General features: G+C 54.1%; 10 protein-coding genes across 10 annotated transcripts; 3 read left to right on the top strand and 7 right to left on the bottom strand.

Annotated features, from left to right (window-relative positions):
- Window positions 1–1,016: 1,016 nt before the first annotated feature.
- Window positions 1,017–2,743, bottom strand: IAQ61_011045 (uncharacterized protein; the record flags this gene model as incomplete). Its single annotated transcript, XM_066099029.1, has 2 exons — window positions 1,017–2,278; window positions 2,725–2,743. The coding sequence occupies 2 exons, from the start codon at window positions 2,741–2,743 to the stop codon at window positions 1,017–1,019; spliced, it is 1,281 nt and encodes a 426-aa protein (XP_065951187.1).
- Window positions 2,744–3,039: 296 nt separating this feature from the next.
- On the bottom strand, window positions 3,040–5,599 carry IAQ61_011044 (uncharacterized protein; the record flags this gene model as incomplete). Its single annotated transcript, XM_066099028.1, has 7 exons — window positions 3,040–3,341; window positions 3,399–3,411; window positions 3,462–3,475; window positions 3,618–3,825; window positions 3,877–4,736; window positions 4,880–5,480; window positions 5,570–5,599. The coding sequence occupies 7 exons, from the start codon at window positions 5,597–5,599 to the stop codon at window positions 3,040–3,042; spliced, it is 2,028 nt and encodes a 675-aa protein (XP_065951186.1).
- Window positions 5,600–6,156: 557 nt separating this feature from the next.
- Window positions 6,157–6,725, bottom strand: IAQ61_011043 (uncharacterized protein; the record flags this gene model as incomplete). Its single annotated transcript, XM_003835065.1, has 2 exons — window positions 6,157–6,597; window positions 6,660–6,725. 2 exons carry the CDS (start codon window positions 6,723–6,725, stop codon window positions 6,157–6,159), a joined length of 507 nt encoding a protein of 168 aa, XP_003835113.1.
- Window positions 6,726–7,541: 816 nt separating this feature from the next.
- IAQ61_011042 (uncharacterized protein) lies at window positions 7,542–9,720 on the bottom strand (the record flags this gene model as incomplete). The annotated part of the gene is made up of 3 exons (XM_066099027.1): window positions 9,354–9,720; window positions 8,889–9,186; window positions 7,542–8,836 (listed from the first exon to the last, which is right to left on the bottom strand). The coding sequence occupies exons 1-3, from the start codon at window positions 9,525–9,527 to the stop codon at window positions 7,542–7,544; spliced, it is 1,767 nt and encodes a 588-aa protein (XP_065951185.1). The 5' UTR covers window positions 9,528–9,720.
- Window positions 9,721–10,510: 790 nt separating this feature from the next.
- On the bottom strand, window positions 10,511–12,284 carry IAQ61_011041 (uncharacterized protein; the record flags this gene model as incomplete). Its single annotated transcript, XM_066099026.1, has 4 exons — window positions 12,226–12,284; window positions 11,689–11,993; window positions 10,773–11,070; window positions 10,511–10,747 (listed from the first exon to the last, which is right to left on the bottom strand). Exons 1-4 carry the CDS (start codon window positions 12,280–12,282, stop codon window positions 10,511–10,513), a joined length of 897 nt encoding a protein of 298 aa, XP_065951184.1. The 5' UTR covers window positions 12,283–12,284.
- A 1,209-nt stretch (window positions 12,285–13,493) lies between these two features.
- IAQ61_011040 (uncharacterized protein) lies at window positions 13,494–15,073 on the bottom strand (the record flags this gene model as incomplete). The annotated part of the gene is made up of 4 exons (XM_066099025.1): window positions 14,887–15,073; window positions 14,811–14,825; window positions 14,182–14,747; window positions 13,494–14,075 (listed from the first exon to the last, which is right to left on the bottom strand). The coding sequence occupies exons 3-4, from the start codon at window positions 14,530–14,532 to the stop codon at window positions 13,494–13,496; spliced, it is 933 nt and encodes a 310-aa protein (XP_065951183.1). The 5' UTR covers window positions 14,533–14,747; window positions 14,811–14,825; window positions 14,887–15,073.
- A 515-nt stretch (window positions 15,074–15,588) lies between these two features.
- Window positions 15,589–17,579, top strand: IAQ61_011039 (uncharacterized protein; the record flags this gene model as incomplete). Its single annotated transcript, XM_003835061.2, has 2 exons — window positions 15,589–16,039; window positions 16,099–17,579. 2 exons carry the CDS (start codon window positions 15,589–15,591, stop codon window positions 17,577–17,579), a joined length of 1,932 nt encoding a protein of 643 aa, XP_003835109.1.
- A 1,726-nt stretch (window positions 17,580–19,305) lies between these two features.
- Window positions 19,306–21,110, top strand: IAQ61_011038 (uncharacterized protein; the record flags this gene model as incomplete). The annotated part of the gene is made up of 2 exons (XM_003835060.2): window positions 19,306–19,422; window positions 19,491–21,110. The coding sequence occupies 2 exons, from the start codon at window positions 19,306–19,308 to the stop codon at window positions 21,108–21,110; spliced, it is 1,737 nt and encodes a 578-aa protein (XP_003835108.2).
- Window positions 21,111–22,041: 931 nt separating this feature from the next.
- Window positions 22,042–22,736, top strand: RPS12 (40S ribosomal protein eS12; the record flags this gene model as incomplete). Its single annotated transcript, XM_003835059.1, has 3 exons — window positions 22,042–22,044; window positions 22,195–22,522; window positions 22,612–22,736. 3 exons carry the CDS (start codon window positions 22,042–22,044, stop codon window positions 22,734–22,736), a joined length of 456 nt encoding a protein of 151 aa, XP_003835107.1.
- A 401-nt stretch (window positions 22,737–23,137) lies between these two features.
- IAQ61_011036 (uncharacterized protein) lies at window positions 23,138–24,244 on the bottom strand (the record flags this gene model as incomplete). The annotated part of the gene is made up of 2 exons (XM_003835058.1): window positions 23,138–23,826; window positions 24,073–24,244. 2 exons carry the CDS (start codon window positions 24,242–24,244, stop codon window positions 23,138–23,140), a joined length of 861 nt encoding a protein of 286 aa, XP_003835106.1.
- Window positions 24,245–24,448: the final 204 nt, after the last annotated feature.

Raw genomic sequence — 24,448 nt, 5'->3', positions numbered from 1 at the left:
TTTGGCCTTGTGTCTTATTTGTATCCTAGGTAGTATCGTTGACGAAATGCTGGATTGACACGGAGTAACAAGTCGGTCTTTGAAGACCATCATGGCTTGGTGTATTTCAACACGCAGACGACGCAGATGCAGTGCATTCAGATTATTGGCCTGTCCTTTGTTCAAGGCTGTGTGCATCACTATCCCACCGCAAGCTTACTAAGACTCTATACCTCAGCCCCGAATCAGATTCAGCCTTTTCTGTTACTATACATCACCGCCGTCTCATCACGTCCAAGCACGTAGGGAAAAAGTTCGCCTTGGGCTCGATACCATCGTCACTGTTGAGATTGGGCACCGCTTGAACCACCACATCGACAAAGCCATCACTCAACTCTCCAGACTGCCAAGATATACATTTTCGCTCCGAATTTCAATATATATTCTTTAATCATGATATCGAATATACTTGCCTGATGTATCTACTCCGCGAGCCATCGTCTCCCGACCAAGCAACCCTTGAACAAGAAAACAACGCCTCCAAACCCATCTCAAAGATGTACAAAGAAATCTCAAAGCTAGTCCTTGCCAATTCAATTCTCTTGCTTTAATGCTACAATGGAATATAAGCCATTCCCATCTCACTACTACTCTTCTACCTCAACACCCAAGTTCAAGTACCCATTCTGCAACACATTCTCCACAATCTCCACATCCCAATCATATGAAGGCTTGACAGTCCAGTCGGGGGGTTAAAAGTTTTCCAGGGGACACGAGTACAAGTATAAATATAGGTATAGGTCCTATGACAACAATTCATGTTGGAGTTTTCTCTCAGGCTTGCTTTTCCCACACAAAAAAGAGGACGACACCACACTATTTCTCAAGAAGTGGATAAATACGGATTGCTCCTTCTTCCTCGTATCCAACACCACCACCATCATTAGCAGCAGCAGGAAAGAGAAACGAGAAAGAGAAAGAGAGAGAGAGATAACGGGAGAGGAGAGGAGAGGAGAAGACGAGGAAGAGAGCCCCCATCACCCAGCCTTCCCCACCTCATCCAATTTATGCAATAACCCTTGCACCTCCTTGACCAGCGCCTTTCGCTTCAGTCTAGCCTCCTGATCCCCCTCCGTCTCCACCCCATCCAGCTTGAAGATGATCTGTGTCAAAATGGCCTCGCTCAGCTTCTTATACTCAAACTCGCGCTTGCTCTTCTCCTTGGGCGGGTTGCTCATGTACTGGACGGCCAAGGGCACGAATTCCGTGTGGAACTTGCTTGCGATTTGGTCGAGTTTGCCAATGGGCGTCATGGGCGTGGCGGCGCGGGGAGGGGTAGAGGCGGCGCTGGTGCCGGGCTTGGGCGCGGCGTGAACGTGCGAGGGAATGGGGAGGTATTCTGCGTGCGCGCCGGCCGTCGTGTAGCCCGGTGTCGAGGTGCCAGAGGCGTCCGGGGAAGCGCGGCCTTTGCGCTTGCTCTTCCTGCCTCCGCGTTTGCGCGACTTCTTCTTGCCAGAGGTGTTGGCGCCCGAGTCCATGTCGTCGTCGTCATCCTCATCCTCGTCTTCGCCGTCTGTCCAGCCTCGCGGTGCGGCTTCTTCTGCGCCAGGCGCATATCCACCAACAGAGGCTTCACCCACTGTGACGAGGATCTCGCTGCCTGTTCCGTCTCCGCGTAGCCCTTCTTCGCGGGCAGTCCGCTCGTCATGCTTGAGATTGCGGCCCTTGAAGAACATGCGTATCCGGCCGGGGTGGTCAACGCCCAGCTTCTTCGCGGCTGCCTGGCGCACAGTGCCAATTTTGAGATCACCATCGCGTATGCTGTGCGCTGGGAAGTGTGTAGGGTAGTGTGTGCGCCTCTCCTTGAAGACGAGCACGTCCGTCTCGCGGTCGGGGTTCTTGTCGTCCCAGTCGACTATCTCTGGGCCCGACGCCGCCCCGTTCCGTTGTAGGTCCTCGTTTGTGATGTAGGAAAAGTCGGCATCGCTGACTACGCCCGAGTTTGGCGAATTGCTAGGCCGGCCAAAGGGAGAGAAGCGGCCTCCCCAGCTGCCGCCTGAGCGAGAGAACCACGACATGGCGGCGACGAGGGATGCAAGGATGAGGCCGAGAGTGGTCAGATAGGCCGGATCGTCGAGGCGGGGGTTGGTGAGGAAGTCGATAATGTCCAAGGCGCGGCGATTGTCGAACAAGTCGAACGAGTTGTTCGCTTCGTCGAGGATATTGTTCGGCGACGCCACGGTGAAAGTGTGGTGGGGACTTTGCCCGCAGAAGAGAGCAGAAAACCAGTCGCACGGCACTGGGGAAAGACTAGGAAAGACAGAGATTACTAACGGTCGAGAGTGACGTAGGTTCGTAGGGAAGCCGTTGTTCGCGAATGAGGGCGCGCCGTTGGGAGGGGGATTGGGCTTGGGCGGGTCAGCTGTGTGAATTGCAGCTTGCTTCGGCCAGATCTCGAGCCGGCCTGACGTAAAGTGACAGAGAGAGAGAGAGAGAGAGAGGGTTGGGTTGGGATGGGTTGGGTTGGGAAATCCCCCTCCGCCTCGGATCCGACCAACAACGCAGGGTCCTTCCTCCTCGCCAGCCCCAGCCCCAGGGTTGTACCACCAACACCACGTCTGTTGAGATGGGTGACCAAGTGAATGTAACTGATAAATTCATGTATACCCAATAACGTTGAGGTCGTTAAAAAAACAATCACCCGTGTCGAGCCTGTACAGCCCCTTCATTTCTTCCAATGTCTACCAAAAACTTCAGGTTGCATTGCAGTGGGAGCTCTCCTCTTCATCAATTCATCATATTATACAAATGCCAAGTATGGCCTCGAAAGACCGCTGTTCATGATATGCAATGTCCATGGGACATGTTATTCGCCAGCCCAGAGAAACCCCCAAATTTTGATCCTACATGCGCCAACTCCGATCCAAAGCAAAGGTTACGACAAGATCGAGTAGGAAGACAAGAAGAGAAAAAAAAAGAAAAGAACAATCGTTACTTGTGCTCAGACCAAGTGCAAGCCTTGTGGTCCTCCTTCGCCTCGTCGAGACTACTACTGAATAGTCAAGCCTTGTTTCGCTTGGGTGTGGCCAGGAAGTTGAGGCGCGACTTGCTGATCGCACTTCCGCCACCACGACCACGACCCGGCGTCTGACGAGGCAGCTTGCTAGCACTGGCAGGAGTCTTTGGCGGAGCAGCTAGAGTAGGCCTCATCTTCTTGGCAGAGCGCATCTCTCCTTCAGCAGGCTCGTCATTTTCCTTGTCTGACGCCTCTTGCACCGTCTCGAGCTTGCGTTTCCTGCCTTCGAGAGACGACGGTCCATCACTCTTACGAACCATACGGATCGTGCCAGTGGAGACAGGACCTACCAAAATTAGCAACACTCTTCTCCGACACCAGCCAAGGAACAACGAAGACTTACCGAACTTGACGGCCTTGCCAGCCTCAAAGGAGAAATCACGAGGGTGGTTAGCAGCCTCGCCACCAAACGTGAGACGTCTTAATGGAGATTCAGTCAGAGTGTGCTCCTCCTGACAAGTCTCGGGGTACTGAGCCTCTGCAGCCTGAAGAGTGGGATAGATGACAGCGCCCATGGGTACCTCACTACCAGCTCTAAACTTCATCGGCGAAGGTGACTTACCAAGCTCCTCCGGAGTCACGCCTCCAAGCGTACTACTGCTGAAGTTGACATGCTTCTTGACTGGTGCTGTAGCTGGAATGGCAGGCATGTGAAGAGTTGGTGGAGGCGACATGTGAGTTCCAGCGGCAATCTTGGTCGGGTCATTGGAGAACTTGCGGCTAGGGGTGCGAAGAATGGAGCGAACGCGCTCTAGATTTCGATTTGCCTGCTACATTTCGTCAGCCAGTTTTCTGCGAGATGAGTAAGAAGCTCGACATACCTGGAGAAACCTATCACGCGCTCCATCCCGCATGGCTTTGCCGATATTGGTAGGAGAAAAGAGATTGTTGGTGGAGGGGCCCTTGACCAGCTTCACAGGAGACGGAGAGGGAATGTTGTTGTGGGTGGAGGGCGAGTTCATCAACGGGGGAACCACAGTGGTAGTCTTCGCAACCTTTGCGCTCTGCGAACGAGCCAGAGAGGCCTTGGTAGGAGTCATCAGCCTCGCCGCAAGCCGAGGTAGTGCAGTCTGAGAAGTGATTTTACGCGCCGGAGTTGCAACAGTGGGCTTGGAGGCTGGAGGGGCGCCTTCACTAGAGACAGGACGGGTGGTAGACGCATCATCAACCTCGGTCCGCTTAACACGCTTCGCTGCTGTATTGTCACCTCCATCGCGTGAATCCGGGCGTCCATCACGTGGAGGAGGAACTAGGCGAACAGTAGACTGAGCGCGCGGCAGTCCAGATCCTGTGAGATCCATCTTGGATTGAGTGCGTTTCAGAGGCGTGGCGGGTATCTTGCTGACGGACTCGCCATTGTCCGTCTTTGATTGCGTGCGCTTGAGACCACCTGTACCCGTTGCATTTGACTCTCCAAGATCCGCCTTTGACTGTGTTCGCTTGAGCTTGTTGGGCTCGTTCTTCGCCAGATCGGTCTTGGAAAGTGACTTCTTGAGCGACTGGGAACCCACGGGCTTGAATCGAGTAGGGTCTGCACGGAAAGCCGAGGCATGGTTCGCAATCGAGTCCATCTTCTTGAACTGGGCCATGTGCACGTCACTGAATCGCGCAATCTTGCCCTTGGCCTCTGCCTTTTTACGATGCGGAGACACGTCTGCCTTGGTTGAGAACTCCGTAGTGCCTGTCATACCGAGTCAGTACATCAGAATACGATAGTGGAGCTAGGATGCAGGAGCACAAATCTTGCCCTTTGCCATTGCAGACTGCAAAGTACAAAGAAAGGTCTTGTGTGAGCCTATCTTGCCAGATTGAAGGGTGACCTACCAAAGATGGCGCGACTGCCACCACCCGGAGTACCGGAGATGGCTGCATCTCGCAGGATGTTGCGCGAACTGGGACTCAAGCCAGCCTCATCCTGCGTGGAGTCCTTCTGGGTAGCAAAAGGTGACTTGAAACGGAAGCGGAAGTCTGGCGACGACTCGAGATCGATAGCCTTTTGCGCGGGTGGTGGCGCAGGTGTCTTTGAAGGTGTACCTGGTCCAACAACACCAACCGCAGTTTGTGCGCCGAGCGATTGAAAGCCCAACCATCGCGCCTCATCCAGCACCTTGGCTGTGCTCGCGTGATGATGCGCCGGGTGCATTTCTTGGCCTGGGGGCTTGATGGGGGTGCGGTCCTTGGGTGTGCGACTCGAAGCGGCGGCAGCGAGCTGTTGTGCCTTGGACGGTTTGTTCTTGTGCGGTGTTGCTACGACTTGCGGGAGCTTCGACGCCGCGCGGTTGGCTGTGGGCTTGTGGGCACTCTTGGAACCCGGGTCTGGAAGATCTGGCATTTCTGGAAGGATGGGAAGCTCGGTGTGCGGTGAAGATGCCGTGTGCCAGCTATCGTCTGATCTCATCGAGGTGTCGGCCGAAGGGGTTGGCGCCTAGATCATGGGTTAGCACCAAGGCACCACCTGTAGGTAAACAAAACAACATGATGGTTTTTGGTGAGACAATGCAAGGTGGCGCGTACCTTTTGCAGGCGGGCAGAGCGGCGCGCCATGTTTGCAAGATGTGCTGACCAACGATCGGACGTTAGCAACAAAGTGACGGGGGTGGCCAAGGGTGCGGAGAGGGAGTTTGGTGGTGGTCTGTGGGTGGGGGGAGGGTTGTTGTGGGAATCGGGATAGGCATCGTCGCGGGATAAGATAAACAAAACGGCAGGCACGCTAGCCGCTAGTGCCCAAAGCGGAAGCAACGTCATGGGTCCGTGCTTGCATGCTGCATGGGCACGGCAGGACACATAAACTCCAAGCGCAAGGGCGTTGGGATGGGAGAAGCGTTGTTGTTTCCGGATGCATTCTCGCAAGGATGCGGGACGAGATGGACTCAAGTCAGGTGCGTATTGGCAGGGCACGTATCATGTCGTTGTACCGGGCTGCCATGTCTGTTGTGTTGTGTGTTGTGTACCGGTACCGGTATTGTGACCCAGCACACGGATTGGGTGATCTACTTACATGCACACCATCAAATCAAAGCAAATCGCACTATACCTACATGAGCACAAACCCATCATCTCTCCTCTGAGCCTCACCAAACTCACGCCGCCTCAGAACACAGTTACACGCCCTTGTCCACCTCCCTCCCCAAAAGCACACCCGGCGGCTTCGCCAACACGGCCTCGACATCCCTTTCCACTCCTTGACTCACAGCTTCCTTCTTCCTCTCCACCTCTTCATCCTCCGCCTCCTTTGTCTTCTTCGCAGGTTCCCCGCTCTCGCTCTTCCACACGAAGTTCCCCGCACCTCCTCGGCCTGACCGTGCAATTGGCATCTCCTGGCCCTCGGGATGCCAGGGTGTGCTCACCTGCGACTTTGCAGCTGTCGGTGTCGCCGTCGCATCGGCAGGTTGTGTGAATCTGCCTTCTTTGGATAGCTCGGATGGCTGATACCAGTTGCCTGCGCCTCCACGGCCCATGTGAGCGTAATCTTGTGATGCCGTCGATGATGGCATGGTGCCTGAGGAGGGTGCGGCGGAGGAGGGTAGGTTGGCCTCCAGATCCTGTGCACGGTGTTGGTTGCTATCATTCGAGGCTATGCGCCAGCATGGGAAGCTTAGCTCACCTCTGCAGCTTTCTTACTGTTCTCCTTCGCCTGATGGATGTTACCGGCACCTCCGCGGCCGTACATGTTGCGCTGCTATCGGATTTGTCCTGCCTTGGGATGGAAGAAATCGACACAAGGAAAGGGGATTGTATGCGACCGATGACTACGGGCGCAATGAGTTGTTATTGTAATGGATGGGTCGATGGCAAGGAAGCAAGTTGCGGCTCTGGGTGGGTCATGGATGCAGCCCATGATGGCAACGTGGGGAAAGAGGCTCGTCCGTCGATCAATCGATCTAGATGATGTGGGGGAACAAAGCCAACCGAATTTGTCACAAGCTTGGCAACTGATAACGAAGCAAGTTGGCCCAAGTGCTTAGGAATGAACCTGTAGCCGACAAGCCCTTGGCCCGCTCGAGATGGTACATAGACAACCCTCCAATAAGTCTGTTGACAAGATTGGGGTGGTAGACAACCGTCTGTAGAATGTACATGACATCACTCATAACTCAGTTACCGTGACCGAAAACTCGCCTGATGCGCGTTTCCAATGTTTGCCATAGACGGTGTCATCTCGGTGGTCGGTGAATTACACATTGGCGCTTCAGAATCGACTCTTCACAATAGGGGTTCTTGCTTGAAAAGGGGAAAAGCCATGGATGAATTCTCGCGCTTCTACAAGCAAAGCATACAAAAAAATTGGCCTTGTAGGGCCCGCACCCTAGTAGAGACTGTTGAACAGACCAAGAGAAAGAAAAAAGACTCCGTGGTGTGGCGACAGCATCCCAGATCCGCCATCGCCATAGACCCGACCCAAGTACCTGTGCCGACTACCATTTACAAGCACCACAACGCCGACCAAACTCCACATGTATCCGTAAAGCCACTCCTGTGGCCATGTTTATTCCCGACCCTCTTGCACAGCACGAAGCACTGGATATAGATTGTGTGCATCATCGTCGCTCATGCGACGTTCGTCTTCGTGCTTGACGTCACCGTCTTCGTCATCAGAGATGTAGTCTCGGGCCTCGAGCCTGCCGCGGATCCATTCCTTGAGCCTCTCAATCACTCGGATGTTCTCAACCCACGATTGCTGGGATGAGTCACCCGTTTCAGTTGCGGTTGATGACACAACACTGGGCGATCTTAGGGCAGGATCGACCTTGGGCGAGTTGATAGCCAGCTGGTTAACATTGTGGTGAAGATTGTCCTCAGAGTCCTTGGGAGACTGTCCAGCATCTGACGTGTCCATTGAGTCGCTTCCACGTCGATCAGGAGCGGCCTTTTGCAGCAGGTTTCCAGAAAATCGTCGTCGACCATCGGCATCAAAGGCGGGTGCAAGACCAGATGATGGAGCAGCGGCGGACATGTCTGACATGGCACTGACCGATGGTAGAGTGGGGTACATGCTACCAATCGATGATCTTGAGGTGGGGGAGACATTGCTGGCCGAGTGTGTGGCTCCAGGTGAGTGTTGAGAGCCATACGACATGACGCTTGAGGCCGGCGTCAGAGCAGGGGTCTCAGCGCTCGTGGAGCCAATGGCAGTGGCATGGGATGACTGCGAATGGCTAGATGAAAGGCCCGGTGGGGAGTTGCTTGAGCGGTAGCCGACGCTGGTAGGGATGTAGGTACCAGGGTGGTGAACTCCAGCGGCAGCGGCATGGTTGGGGTTCTCGTACACGGTACTTTGCAATTGCTCCAAGAATTGATCAATGTTCAATAGATCGCTCTTGGTCCTGAGATTGGGAAGTGGGAGAGAATACGGGTGATGCATGGGTGGGTGCTGAGCTTGGGCAACCATGGTGCCTCCATGGCCGCCATACTCGCCCATACCCGCACCTTGGTAACCGCCGCCGAGAACTGGGAGCTGTACGCCCTGGAGACCCATGAGTCGCTGGCCGACATCGTAGTAGGTGGTTGGGTCAATGGCGCGGCGCTTGGCATCTCCAAAAAACTCGTTGAGCGCATCGTAGGCTGCGCGCTTTCGAATCTCGTAGTCATTGTTAAGTTGCTGGCTCTGATTGACGGCATAGTACACCGGACCATAGGCAGAGTTCTGGGGAGGACCTCCATAGAAGCCTGCAGGAGCACCGCCTGGGTGCTGTTGGCCATAGCCTCCATTGGGACCGAGACCGCCATCTGGATACTGATATCCACTGGCTGTAGCGGCAAGTGCCTGCAGGTCAGCGACAACTATTCTCCATCAGCCATTTGGAAACTACCAGGGAGGCAAGAGGGCTCGTACGTTTACCGTTTTGACCTGGGTAGCCCTGGGCTCCATGGGGACCGCCACGGTTGGGCTCAGGAGAGCGGAGCAAGACAGAGTCATCGGCATGTGTCTTGACATGCTTTTTCAAATCCTGGGGGCGTTTAAAGGCCTTGCCACAGAAGTCGCACTTGTGCGGCTTCAATGGCACGTGAACGCGAATGTGAGATGTAATGTGGTCACGCTTTACCGTAGTGGTGCGGCAGTTGCCCCACTGGCAGGTAAGGTTCAAGTTGTTGGTGCTCTTGCGGCCCACATGACGCTCACAAACATGGTCCTGCAACGAGTTGTTAACATACTGATCACCGAGCTGCAACGCGCTGTTGTGACTTGTGCAGCGCATAACAAAAGAAATGCAGGGTCCAGCCATGGAGCCGGTAGCCTACCGACGAGGACAATGAGGCCGACAACTAGGCAGCGTGGAATGCATGAAAACACACTTACGTAGAGTTGCTCAGCGGAGGGCAGACGCTCACCGCAGCTCTGCCACTGGCACACGAGCTGGTCTCCCGAGCCAGCAGAAACAGGCGTCGGCGCATTCTGCTGTGTTGGAGTGCCTTGGGGTTGCTGTTGCGGCGTGGTGGCCGCTGCGGGCAGAGTAGCATTCGGATCGCTCATTCTTGGCGAACCCAAAGATAAGTGGTGCGAGTTGACGGGATGTGGTGACTTGGAATCAAGACTGGGATGCGAAGTAGATGGCGGCAAACGGTGACAAGAAGAAGGAGCAAAAGTCTTTTTGGAGGAGACAAGACAAGCGAATCGTGGGGGAGGAGGGAAGAGGAGAGAGAGAGAGAGAGAGAGAGAGAGAGAGTAGGGGAGGGGGTGGTGTGTGTGTGTGTGTGAGAGAGAGAGAGAGAGAGAGAGAGAAAGAGAGAGAGTGTGGATTGGGTTGTGTGTAGCAAGGCTTGGGGTGGTGGAGGAAGAGGTCAAAGAGGAGCGCCGAGTTCAAATGAGAATTGGCGGCAGCGGAGCGGGCGAAGAAAAAGCCCAGCTCTTAGATTGCACAGCCTCGGGGCCGGCAGGAGCCAGCTGGGACGTCGGCGAATAAAACCTCCGTGTTGACACTAGCGTCTTGGCCATGACTTGGCATGATGCGCCTTTTTGCATCCGACCCGATCGACCTTCTTTTCTTCTTCCCCCTCCCCTCCCCAACCTGAAAAGGGTTACGACGACCGCCCTGGGCATACTCACACTCTCTCTCTGTCTCTCTTTCTCTCTTTCTCTCTTTCGCTCTCTCTGCTTTGATTGCTTCACATCACGACAAGACCGTTGTGTGTTGCAGCTCTTTTTTTTTTTTTGCTTCTTGCTCTACCGGTGCCAGCCGAGAAATCTGCTGCTGCTGCTGCTATAGTGTCCCTCCCTCCCTAGGCACTCATCTAACATGCCCAGACAAACGCACGCGCGCGGAATCTTCTTGGTACTTGGCTCTCAATCTGAACCGGCGGAGAATATTGGCATTTGCATCCACTAGTATCCGTCACGCCATGCAAAGTGGTGGCGACAGCTGACAATGGGCCGTCATGTTGCCATTACCATGGTTAGACAGCCAACGCCCGTGGTGGTCTGGTCTGGTCTTGTCCAGGGGTAGGAGGGGGATGCGCTCAGTAACCAGCCCACCGCCCCCTTTGCGTGAGCTTGATTGCAAGCACGTTGGCCCTGACCTGCCCTGTGATGTTGTAATGTACCTCAATCAGTCGACCAGACGGTGGCCAGATGGTGGCCAGATTGGTACACTGAATGCCCATGTACACAGTAGTGCAGTGGTCCTCATCCTGCATAGAAATCGCACATGTGCTCCTGTATCTATTCATATCCACAGCCCACTTTCCAAACGACCGCTAGCCACGCAGGAAGATGCCGCACCATCCCAGAGGCTGACACAGTTCTCCGTAGTACTACTAGGGACCTACTTGCCTTGTCCTTGATCATCGTCTTATGCGTGCCAAATGTACGGCTGCCATGGATGTTGATGCGCATTTGGAAGGCCTCCCTTGTCAGGAGTAGGCAGTCAACAGGCACAACGTTTGAATGTGCTGGGCTCTCTCTGTCACTTGTCGGCGGGACAATGTTCCAAGATCTCACCTCGACTTTTCCACTCTTGGCCTTGCCAAGTACCAGCCCCCAGATTTCACGGCACGAATTGCGCAAGCCAAGCAAGGAGCTCAGTACTATAGTTACTCTTTAGCACAATACACATGCTGGTTCGGGCCAACGGGCCCTTCAACAGCCAGAATGGCCATGTGTAGAAGGTAGGCAGTTGTACGACTCGGGATACCGTGGAGCCCTTCCTTGCTAAGCCTTTTGCATGGGCTGTCATGTACCGGTAAGCGTACCTCTGCCTGATGGCCGAATGTCAAGCACCTCTGACAATCCGTTGTCAAAACACTCCACGCAGCACCGGTCCACGCAGCACCGGGCAAGTTAGCCGCCTAGGCATGTCGTGAGCAAGTGTCGCCATGAACACCTCAGGCAGCGCACGTCCATCCGCCACATCTTCCTACTCTACTCAGGAGTATAGAGTAAGTAGAGTACTCTACTGCCCTCTCAAACGTGGCCAGCAAGACGTGCCACACTCCTCCAACCCCGCATTCGCAGCTGCAAGTCAAAAATGACGGTGGCGAACCCGAGAAAACGCACCGACTACCCTCGAGCATCCAGCACTCATGCTTCCATAGAGTATGACACCCACACCCACACATACTTGCAGGAATCATCCCTCCTCACTTCCTGGGCACCACAACGAACCACATGTACGGTACCGCACAAGTGACGGGCATACCGCATTTCCCTCCCACCAGGCGGAATCCTCCCAAGACCAACTGGCCCCGCCTTGGGGCATTCCGCGCAGGAGCCGACTTCCCGAGAGAAATGTCTTGACATGCTTGTCCCAACACCCTGTGTATACGTTCCCTGCGAAGAAAGAAAGAAGCGGAATTTACGCCAAGTCCCGGTTATACTTGAGTACCTGTCGAGCACGATTTGGGTGCAATCCGGCTGCCGGTTACAGGAATGCAATGGAGAGGCAGCATAACAATCCTTGAGTTGCCAGTAGGTAAGACCAAATGTCTTCGGCTTCCACGGCAACTATGAAGTCATCGCCGATGAAGGTCACATACAGATTAGTAGGTACCCATCTGCGAGATAATACCGCATGACTGGCAAATCACCTGCCTGGGCAGTCTGCAGCCGAAAAAAAGAGCAATGGATTGCGCGCGTCTTTTGCTTTGTAAACCACCAAACATTTTGACCATCGACCACAGCTGTAGTGACTGCGCAAACTCGTGGAATTCGGGTCACAGCCACAAAAAGAACACACATGACTTGACATGTCACCCTCAACCGCTTTTCCCCCGGCTCCCGGAATCGACGTCATGACTTGAGAAGACCGATTGTCCTACACACCCCCCCCCCCCCAACGGCGGCGGCTCTATACTTGGCTCAAGCCCCAAATGTCAGCCCATAAAGTAATACCTCACTAAACCTTGACCCAACCCTTTTTTCGTCCGCGCATCCCCAAAAACGTCCGAGATCCCTGGTCCAACTGTACCGGTAAGCCTTGGGGAAAACTTCATTTCTGCGGCTGCACGTATGCGTTCGCTTCAACGAGATTCGAGCCAAATTAAGGTTTCACATTCATTACTACTTTTGACAGACTCGGCTGCAGCTCGCTGCCGAATTTTTCAAATTAAGCTTTGAACTTCTTCTTCTCGCTTTCCTCGAGTTGCTCGTTGTCCAGTTTGAGATTCTTTCCTTTTTTTTTTTGGTTGAGATGGCGAGGCTGGTCGAACAATCATGGCCTACCGTACTCTCTCTCCCAGCAGTTTTCTCCAAGTAGAGCCTTGAAATTCCCCCTGACACATGGCTATTCGCACCAACACCATATAGTACACAGGCGACTTCACCCAAAAACCCACAATCTACTCTACCCTCTATCCCCCGGTAACCACCTCACCCCTCTCCCAACCCTAACTCTACGCCAAGAAAAGCCACTCCAAAGCCCAGCAAAACAGTCCCAGCTTAAATATCCTTCTCCTCCACGCCCATGCTCTCCATCATCTCCTCTCTCTTGCATGAGACATCATCTCGGCCTTTTTGCCGACGCTGACATGCTTTCCTACCTACCGTACGCGAGGTGGGTATGGTGGGTTAGGTATACTTGGGATGATTGTCTGGTGGAGGGGGTCAAGGGTTTGGTTCTGCTGAGATGGCTTGGTCAATGGTTTATAGGATGGGTAGAAGAACTATATGGGTGTGGTCGTGGCAGGGTCGAAACGGTGTTGCTGATAGGAACATGTGGAGGCTTTGTTCAAGTCACTAGGTTATCTTAAGAGCGAGTCTTTTCTCTAACCTTGCACGGATGAAGACTTTCTTTCCACGTCTTGGGACTGAAAATACTATAGAGACTGCATGTCAAGGTTAGGGAAGAAGGTGGTGGTACAAGTGTTGGAGCGCCATCACACAATAACGTTCATCAGAAAAGACGGCTAGGGTTCGAATGAGCCCGCTCTGTACGACTGATTTTCAAACTCATAGTCTATATCATCTAATGCGGATGCAAACTCTAATCAATCTACAAACTACACCTCAGTCAATCCCGTCAAACACGCCATGCTTCTCCAAATCCTGTCGCGACATCTTCGGCATCGGACTAACCGCATCCGCTCTCTGCATGGCGCTCTCAATACTGCCCCAGAACTTGGCCAAGTCTACCGCTCGTGGAATCCTACAGCCTCCTTCGCCCTCTGGAAGTCTAGTGACTTTGGTTCTACCCAATTCTCCCACCTCGGATTGCACGGGCGAGTGGACGCCGTCTGTGACAATGTCGACCTGGAAACGCTCGCCGCCTCGATCGTCGAATATTTCGGGGTGGATGGCTGCAGACACGGCGAGTGGATCGTGGAGGGGAGGTCCTTTGGTGATGGAGAAGACGTCTGCATATGTTCCAGCGAAAAAGGACATGATTTGCGTGAAGAGGGCCCGCAGAGCTGATGGTGTGCGATCAGTCTTTGCAGTGGATGGGTCCAGGGGCTCGTCGGCTCCGTAGAGCTGGGTGCGGCGGATGGCTTTGGTGCCCAGTACTTGATGACTGAGATCAAGTGTGATCAAAGTGGTTTTTGATTTGAGGATGGGATGCGAGAAGATGAAGTGGGATGCTTCTGGGTCACACTGAGAAGGTTAGTGTTGGTGTCCATGGGTTTGGAAGTATTCATCTTACGTATATCTGCGGTTAGATTAGCCATGGTCATGGAGAATGGACATTTCGCCGACTTACATTGAACTCTGCGTATGCGGTCCAATTTCCAAAGCGCTTTCCTTCGCCCTTGACCTTGCCCATAGGTGCATCTGTGAAGCCTCCTCCAACAGCGCCACCCATGATGCTCAGACCCTTTAGATGAGCTGCGAGATCTGTGTGTTTCTGAAACAGCAGTCCAATGTTGGTCAAGGTGCCAGTCGAAACCAGCCATGCGGTATTGGCTGGCGTCGCAATCAGAGCCTGGTACATGGCTTCGAGATGGTCGACACCGCTGATTGCAGGTTCAATTGGTTGAGGCAGCAGCGTAACGCCATCGAGCCCAGATTCGCCTATACATTCAGCCGTCGGCTTGGCTGCCAGCGAGAACATGGGCGTGTACCGTGAATATCGGCTGCATGGACGGCATCTCGTACAATGGGCTTTGCTGCGCCCGAGTACACCTTCACATGACGCCTGCCAATTGCCTCCAGGATGGCTCTGGTGTTGAAGGTAGTCTGATCGAGTGCAGCATTTCCGTGGACGGTGGATAGTCCGAGAAGCTCGACGCGAGGATCATGTGCGCTCAAAAGCAGGGCATACGCGTCCTAGGTTGAATGCATCAGCAAGACATGACTGTAGGTGTAGGCGGGAGGGGTGGAGGGACGCACGTCATGCCCAGTGTCCTTGTTGTGTTAGTACACGAGTTGTACGGTAGAGCCATGTGCGGGCGGGGGAGTTACACACGCAGTCTAGCCACAAAGGTGTCTTTGATTGGGTATTTGTGGTAGTCGTCATGGTCTCCTATGGCGATGCAGACTGCAATATATACAGCATGGTACGGCAGTAGGAGTAGTAGTAGTAGTAGTAGTAGTAGTCGTACAGCACCTGCATGCGACACGGTAGCACAGTCAAAATCACATGATCCCAAACTCCAGGCTCCCCCCCTCCCCCCCCCCTAACTACCGGTAGTAGCGCGGGGAACTACCGGACTCTGTGGGGATCGCCAATCGGTACCGGTAGCCAGTGTTCTAGAAGCAGAGACCGTTTGAATAAACGGGCCTCTATTCATGCCGAATCCACACCTTCTTTCGCGCTTCGTCTTTGTCGCATCATTTCGTGAAGAAAGAGGAAGAAAAAGTGTACAAACATGGTGCTCAAAGCATGTCCGGATAGGCTTTTTCGCTGTTGCGCTGCACGTGCCCGAATCTTGCATTGCGCCGAGTCCGAAGGATCCGCCAGCCTTCTGTTCCCTACCTACCACCGGTACACTCGCCAGCTCTCCCTATTTAGCTACCGGTACACCATCCAGCGTAGCGCATACCTTCGCATCTCTCACCAGACTTTGCCCCTCCTTTTCGTCTGAAGCCACTCCTGCTTGATCATCGGGAGTGCGGTCATGCCTCAATAGGAGGAATTCTGCTTTTTGTCTGCCTCCCTTTTCTAGACATGTCGCCCATTGGCTTCACCATGGACCTCATTCGTCGCCACGCAGGCCATCACGAGGTAGAGGTCGGTCAATACATGGGCTTTGGCTACTACTCTGTGACTCTCACCGAGGCGCAAAAGCATCAGAGAAGAGAGACTTTGGATCGATATGGATTCATTGCCCAATGGTCTGTTCTTGTCATCTTCCTCCTGTTCCAGCTTGGCTTCTTTGTTGCCTGGATCCTGAGGAGCACAACCAAGAACGACCCACTCAAATCACCGTCATTCAACAAGCGCCCTGATGCAAGGCTATTCTGGCTGAGAAGGGTGCAGAGTATCTGTAGCCGGACTGTATGGTGGATGAACAAGGACGTCGTTTCTGGTTCGAATTGGGGGACCCGGGCTGAGTGGATAGGCGCAACGCTGTGGACACTGTGGCTGCTGGTTCTGTGCGTCGCGCAGACTGGAAAAGGTATGTACATAACGTATATAGAGCCACTATGGCTATCGTAGGAGAGCTGACAAGTGCAGATTACCTACATCTCACCAAACGATTTGGTCAAATCGGTGCATCCCAGCTGCCAATACACTATCTTTTGGCTATGAGAGCCCCCTACTCGCCCGTACAATGGCTCACACGCTTGTCTCACGAGCAGATCAAGAGCTACCATCAAATCCTGGGGCGTATCACGTTTCTCTTGTTAACGATCCACGGAACCCTCTACTTTGCCTTCTTCATCGTCTCCAAAGTGCTGGCCAAACGGATCAAGGAAGGCGACGTGATTTGGGGCATCGTCAGTATCATCCTGTTCGCCGTGATCAGCACGACAGCACTTGGGTTTGTGCGACGGCGAAATTATCGAGTATTCTACATGTCGCATATTGCCATTGCAAACCTCATCATTGTGCCTCTGTACCTGCACTGCTCGCACATACGTATATTCGTATACCAGGTGCTTGGGGTCGAAGTGTTACACCTCGTTTTCCGAGCCTTGCGTCTCAAGATGTACCAAGGGAGCATCAAGCTACTACCAGGTACCAATCTTGTGCAGTTGCGCATACCGTTACCACTAAAGAGCCCTGCCGTGAACTGGAAGCCGGGACAACATGTCTACTTGAGTCGACCATGGAGCCAAAGGAAAGCACCCACGCTTTGGGATCAGTGGGTCATGACCCATAGGACCAACCCTTTTACCATTGCCTCTCTTCCCGCCAAGGACAAGGAGCTACTCCTTGTCGCAAGGACGCTCAAAGGCAACACCAAACATCTCGCAGAAATCGCGCGATCGCTTGCACAAGGTGGCAGTGGGGTTCCCATGTTGCCTACGGCTAGTGGAGACATCCCCATCCTGCCCATCATTCTCGAAGGTCCCTACGGGGCGTCGAATCGCCTACCCGATTTCTCCTCTTACGACCATGTACTTTTGGTGGCAGGTGGAGTCGGTGCCACCTTCATCGTGCCCATTTGTAGGAGCCTGGTAGAGCTTCAGGACCCGGTGTCTGCAAGCCCGAAGATTCGTTGCATATGGGCTGTGCAAAACGTGGCCGACATCCAATGGGCCTTTCCTGCGGCGTCGCCTTCTGCTACCAACAACGACGAGGATGATGCAGGTCGGGAAGAGAATGGAGATGGCTTATTGCAGCGGCCCAACGCGGTCGAGGTTTACGTTACACGAGCGTCAGGGTCGAAATTGCAGGCTGACGCTTCCGCCGCAGGCATCTTTGCTGCTGACCCAGACGGAGATGAGGAAGGAGAAGGCTTCGAATTGCAAGAGAATGAGCAGCTGTTGGGTAAAGAGGCGCTGATGGAGAGGCCTCGGAAGGGTGTGGTGGTTGCGTCTGGCAGGCCGAATTTGGGTGAGATTGTGGACGAAGTGTTTGGCAAAGGGTCGAGAACGGCGGTGATCTGCTGCGGTCCGAAGAGGCTTACAGCAGACTTGCAGAGGAAGGTCGAGGGCTGGGTGCAGAGGGGTCACGATGTGTTCTGGTACGAGGAGAGGTTTGGGTGGTAGGATTTGGGTTGAAGGCTGGGTGGGGAGGCTGGTGTTGTGGGTATCTCCGTGATGCGCCGCTAGAATCTACCGGTATATTGGACTGTCATGCGTGTGTTTTCCTTTCCCCCCTCCCCCTTGATCAGGATGACATGACACCGATCGCAGGAATACCTACAAACTAGGTAGCGAGTGGCTGAAACGAACGTTTTGTTCTGGTAGTTTTTGGAAAGGGTAGGGGGGCCGAGAACGGGGCCGAGGGTGTGCGCTATGGGCCGATACCGAACCTATTTTTGATGGCATCGGGAAAGGCTGCGGCGGGCGGGAGCTTGTCTGGACCAATGTTGGATTGTGCATTGGGCTGTTGGTGGGCAAGGCAGCAGAGGCAATCAAACTGGGATGGGTAAGAGACTGTTCGTACGTAGGGCGATATGTTGTAGATGTTCCCTGGAGCCAGTAGATGGACGAAGAAGCACGTGCGGTTGTTCGTTTTACTACCATGGATCCTCTTTATCACCTATGAGGCAACCTCAGCTAGACGGGTATGCTGTGTGTCTTTACTACAATGCATTGTTACCTATCCTCGGCCCCGTTACCGGTACCTAATCTAGGCTGGGCCAATGTCATCTGTCCACAGAGGTACAGGAATGCAATTCGTCGAGTTAGATGGATACTACCTTTACATGTCAAAGTTAGATTCAGCAGGCAGCCGAGTAGAAAGTACATGGTAGTAGAGTAACGGTATAGAGTATGTGACGGGTAGAGTAGAGATTGTCGTGATGATTCGATGGGCAAACGAGTCCATTGCCAGCTTCACCTTTCCTCTTCGGACAGACGGCAGGGCAGATTGCAGCGATCCGCGCACGTCCAGTCCAGACCAAGAACCAAGCGCGAATCAAACAAACTTCCCCGGTGACTGTGGGGAGAGAGAGGGAGAAAGGGTGATCATCATCCCGCCCTCCTTGTCTTCTCTTCCCAGCTCCTTGTTGTTTGTTGGTCAGTTGGTGGAAGCCCTCCTCCTCCTCCTCCTCTGTTGCACACAACCCGCCCGCCATCGCGACCCTTTCACGAGCCCTCACAGCCAGCTGCCGGACCAGACGCCTTGCGCACACGGCAGTCTTCATCGGTCGCTACCATTCACTTGTCATTCCCATTCCCCTTGTGTTTTTCCCTATTCGCTTGCCTCCACACACTTGGCTTTTACTTCCAACCTTCGCAGGGAAACCAGCTTGTGTGTACTCTACTTGTGTGTTGTGTGTGCGTGTGTGCTGCTGCACATGCAAGCTTTCCCCCCTCCCTCATAGTAGCCCTCCGCGCCGCCTACTCTACTTCCTCCTCCCTCCCTCCCTCCCTCGTCCCCCACACCGACCGCTTTCCCTTTTCCGCTCCTTCTTCAGCCCCCGATTCTATTCTCCCTGGCAATCCCCCTTGCTTGACCCAGCTCACGTGGAAGTTCTTGTCCTCGCGGCCGGGTCACTACAACAACGTACATTCAACTGGGCTCCGTCTTGGACTGGTTGTCTCGTGGGTAGTACCTAGGTCTAGCTAGGTAGTCGTCGGACATAGCCAGAACACGTGCTTGGGACGAGGGGGTCAGGCTCATCACCGTCGTCATCGCGTCCAACCGTCGCCCCTCGGACGCCCACGGACGTCCACGATCAAGAGGCAAAAGGCCCAGTCTCAGCTGTATTGGTGCCCTCTCGGCGCGTCACCGCCTGCACACGCGTCCCACTGGCTGATCTCTTCCATGGCCGCGCTGACTTCCTCTGCTCACCCCCCCGCGCCTCACCAGCAACCAACGCCCCCAAGCAGCTCCCACGGCAAGGGCGGTGTCTGGGACTTTGCCGTGCCTGCACACGGCTCGGTACGTACTTGATCTTCTTGTTCTATCCTCTTCGAGTCCACCGGTGCTGACGCGAAAGGGGGAAATAGAGAGCCTCCGAAGACGAAGAGCCCTACATGTCTGGGTACACGGCAACCTCTCATGGCACCCGCCACGCGCACACTTCTCAAGCCAACGGCTTCGCCAAGCCCGTGCGCTCCCCGACTTGGGACTCACAAGACCAGTACGAGTATAGCCAGGCCAAGAGGGTGGCAGACGGCCAGGATCGCATGAATGGGCTGCACAAGAAGGCTAGTGGGGATGTCAGGGCCAGGGCCGTCACCAGCGATCAGGAAGGGGTGCAAGAGTACTACAAAAGCCATGCCAATGCAACCAATAAGAAGACGGCCAAGGGCAAGCCGAAGAAGAAGGCTACACGTTCCACTTCAGCAGACCCAAGCCTCTCCAAAGCCGAACTGGACGAGACTAACTGGATCCACCGTGACAAACTCAAGGAAATCGAGACGAGGGAATTGGAAGAGGCAGGTTTCAGAGTCGGTCGTTCGAGCAGGTCCAACAGCCGCTCTCAAAGTGCCACGCGACGACCACGGGACCGCACAAACTCCGAATCCACCGAACTGACGCAGATGGAAGACCGGGCTGAGCGACGGCTAGTCTCTCCCATACCGGCCGAAGATGACGAAGCGTTTGAACAGTACAACGCCTGGAATGCTACGAATCACGGTCAGGGCATACACGAGTTTCAGCCGGCCTCGCCGAAGACAAGCCATAATGGGAGGCCCAGTACTTCTCGCATACCTCTACCCAAGACGAGCGGTATCCCCGTACCGGCCCTGTTGGCAGACCGCGATGCTCCCCTGACGAGGTCTCGGACGGGTAGCATGAACTGGAGTGGAGATGCGATTGCGACCAATGGCGCGCGCATGAGGAGTGGCAGTGTCGGAAGTCAAGCATTGCTTGATGATGCTGAAGAAGGACGCCAGACGACGCCGCCGTATGTTGGACATGCACGCAATCTCTCGGCTGGCAGTAATTCTCCCAAATCGCCCCAAAAGTCTCCTGTGAAGGCCAAAAATCCGACCAAAGCGAATACCACCACTGGAACTAGGAAGACCAGTGCCCAAAAAACACAGCCAAAGAGAGTGACATCTGGCGCCGCTTCCGGAAAGCGACCAGGTACGAGTGGTGGAGCTGTGTCTCGTCCAACCACGAGTCATCGGCCAGAGGGTGAAGCACCGTGGATTGCAACCATGTACAAGCCAGATCCCCGTCTCCCACCAGACCAACAGATTATCCCTACCCACGCCAAACGCATGCAGCAACAGCAATGGGAAAATGAGGGCAGGGTTGGCTCCATGTATGGCAAAGACTTTCGTTTGCTCGATGATAGTCCGCCCGACAAGCGGCTGTCTCAGATTGATCCCATTCAGCTCGAAAAGGCCAGAGAGAACGAGGCATGGCCGTTGTCAAGCCCAGAGAAGCAGGAGCAGCCCCTTGAAAGGCAGGAATCAAATACTGCCAAGTCTCCCGTAGCGGAGCAGGGTGGTTACAAGCTGACTCCCACCATTGCTCAAGGAGCCCGTTCTCCGTCACCCAAAATGGCTCCGCCTATTGAGCCTGCTGAGCGCAGGTCGTCAGGCGTCACGAGAATTCCAGAGCCTATCGAGGAGGCCAAGGAGAAGAAAGGCTGTGGCTGCATTGTCATGTAGCTGCCACACTCTCCACATCACTCGACGTGCTTATTTCCTTCCTGTATTGATACCATTCTCTGTTTACCCAAAACTCTCTCCTTTCTGCCGGGCGTTCTGAAATTCAACCTCGGTGGTCTTCTGTTCATATCCAGTTCACAGTTCTGTATATCTGCCTTGACAGCGTTCAGCGACCCTTTTCTATCCATCCTATTTCTTCTTCAATTTCAAAGCGTCATAGCCCCATTGTTCGCGAATGGGCGTCAGGTTTTTATAGATGACATCCTCGCGGAGCTTTTTACTGTATTTTTTTTTCCTTGGTTGCAACTTGTAAGCACATATCCCCATGGCCGTGGACTGAATTTCCTTTTTACATATTTCCTTTGGAAGCGGGCGCAGAACCGCTATGCTCTTGGTCAGTTGGACTTGCTGTCGGTGGAATGAGATATGGATGGAAGGAGGGAAGGAAGGTGTAGGTATGGCTACGGCTGAATCTATGTGATGTAGCACATATATGGCTGCATAGAAGGTGCCAGACTGTACAGACCATCAACGATACCTCCCGTCATTTTGCTGTTACCTTGACTTGACTATTGTGAACTGGTGATTGCATGTTTGTAAGATATGGTATCTGATTTGTCCTGCCTACCTGGTAGTTCTACAGCAACTGTATCCAACCGCATGCAGTAAAAAGCACAAGTTCATATAGCATACGTCAAACGATAGCTGGCTCGATCCTCATCGAGTCATTTGACTACCATCGATGCCATTGATGGAACAGTCCATCACTGTTGACGTCACGTGTCAATACCGCGCTAGCGTTTAGCACCTCGCTTGTCGGCCCACAGCCTAGTGTAGCATTTTGAGGGCCTAACGGTGGCACTTTTAGAACTTCTTCTTCAACACCATCACCAACTCTTCAAGGAAACCCGACAGATAGAAATCAATCATCATGGTACGCAGCCTTACCCACATCGTGTGCGCAGTGGGATTCGCATTGGCGCAGCCGCCGCCGCAGCCTAGTCCCAGTCGCAGCCCAACTCGCACAACATCTGCTAGGCGTCACTGCCATTGAGGAAGCACGCACTAACACGATGCCTCACAGTCGGACGGAGAAGACGATACCAAGTCCCAAGTTAGCGCGGCCGCCGAGGTCGAGGTCTCCGCGGATGCATCCGGCGGCAAGGGCCAGATGAGCGTGCTCGAGGCCCTCAAGGGTGTCCTCAAGCTCGCTCTCATCCACGACGGTCTTGCCCGTGGTCTCCGTGAGGCCTCCAAGGCGCTTGACCGTCGCCAGGCTCACATGTGCGTCCTCAACGAGGCGTGTGAGGAGGAGGCGTACAAGAAGCTTGTCGTTGCTCTGTGCAGCGAGCACAAGATTCCCCTCATCAAGGTGCCTGATGGCAAGCAGCTCGGCGAGTGGGCTGGTCTCTGTACGTTGCTCCCTTGGCGGGGTGCTGTTGAAGCACTTGTCCACTTTTTTTTTGAGCGGTGAAGGGCACTTTGGCTAATACATGGATAGGCCAGATTGACCGTGAAGGCAACCCCCGCAAGGTCGTCAACTGCTCTTGCGTTGTCGTCAAGGACTGGGGTGAGGAGTCCCAGGAGCGCAGCATCCTCCTCAACTACTTCCAGACCGAGCAGTAAACGTGTCGCATCAGTGTGCACGTTATCCTGCCGCATTTACGACATTCGCATGTACTCCGTCTGGTCATGACAGTTCCGTGTCGGACCCGGTATTCCAGGATGTCGGCTTTGACATTGGGGTTTTTAATAATGGGCGGGTTGCTTATGTAAAAGATGTCATGTGGCGGATCACATGGAATATAGACTGGGCTTCATGGCCATGGATTTCAAACGAGGAAACCTATCAACGACAACTCATTTTCTGTGCCCACTTTGCAAGTGATTGACATTCTGCGGGTCTCTGGTTCTATCTTCTTATCAAAAGTCTATTCAGAAGATGGCTTACAAACTATGTCAAAGCCACGGCTGAGGATACTCCCAGTGCCGATCCCGATCCCTACGTTACTCTCCCCCTCAAGACATCACCTCCCCTCCTCCTCCACCTTCCTCATTACTTCCCGCATCCACTCCCCAATCTTCTCACTGTCCTCCGGCGCCACGGGATAATGATGTCCTATATCCCACTCCTGCGCCACACTCATCCCCTCCCCCACTTCAAAATGGTTCCCCACCATGCTTTTCCCTGCCCATATCCACTCATCGTTTGAACCTATGACATGGAAGGTCGGAATCTTAATTTTGCGCTCCAGCAGTGCGGTTTTTTGCTCGGGGGAGAGTTGAGTCGAGGAATCGAGGGCGGAGAGGACAGAGGCTGGGACAAGCGGGGGAGGGTATGAGGGACAGATTTGGATGCCAAAGTGAGGATTTGGGAGCGGGCTTTGATCATACTCATCACCCTCTCCCTCCTGCTCCCCACCTCGTCGAGCCACGGCCAATTCCCGGCCAATCTCCCACCCGCGCAACAAGCCCGCCACCACCTTGGTGCCCTGGGAAAAGCCAATCAGTCCGACAACGTCCCCACCCGCCTTGCGGACGCGCGCCACGGCGCTGCCAACCACGGCCTCGACCTCGGGACTCATCGTCGCCGTCGAGCTGCCGGCGCGCATGGCTTCGAGCGAGATCTTCTCGGTCGGCGGGAGCCAGCGTTTGTAGGGGCCGCAGCCTTCGAAGAAGGGGAGGATGCCTGGGCCGGCGGGGGAGGGGAAGGGGGCTGGGTTGGGTTTGGGTTGGTTAGTTTGGAGGATTAGGGTTGGGAGGGGTGGTGGATATAATCTTCCATGCTTCAAGCGGGGAAGGGGTAGGGAAGAATACATCTTTGGCTTTGGGTTTTATAGGGAGAACAGAGGAGATTGAGACGCAACAGTAGAGTCCTCCTCCTCCATGACTTGAGCTTTGATCACGGGCAACACAGACCGAGAAGGAAGAATACGGAAAAAAGAGAGGACTTGGTGCATACCTTCTACACTCTCTATATCAAAATACGGCTTAATCACCCGCACCAGCCGCGCAAGCTGCACAGAATGAATCGTCGCGTTACTGCCCGAGCCATGAAAGGCAAGAAGCGTCGGTTTCGGCCTGGCCTTCGTGTCTGCCGCGGTGTCAGGGGGTGTAGATGGTCGTGCGGCCATTTTTTCTTCTTCCTTCTTCGGGCAGCGTTTTGGCTTGTTCTTGCTGTTCTTGCTTTTTTTTTTGGAATATATGTGAGGAGAGGAGAGAGTTTGACGGTGTTGTTTGTTGTCGTGGTGCGGGTAGTAAGGCGTTGTAGATGTAGAAGAGATGGCTAGATCCAGAAAAACGCTTGCCACGGTATTGTGTTCCCGACCTTGTTTGTC

Source organism: Plenodomus lingam (genome assembly GCF_022343315.1).
Source record: "Plenodomus lingam strain CAN1 chromosome Unknown contig_9, whole genome shotgun sequence".
In the NCBI taxonomy this organism is placed as follows: Eukaryota; Fungi; Ascomycota; class Dothideomycetes; order Pleosporales; family Leptosphaeriaceae; genus Plenodomus; species Plenodomus lingam.
Note: the sequence above shows the minus strand (reverse complement) of the source record. Positions and strands in the feature narration are given on the sequence as shown.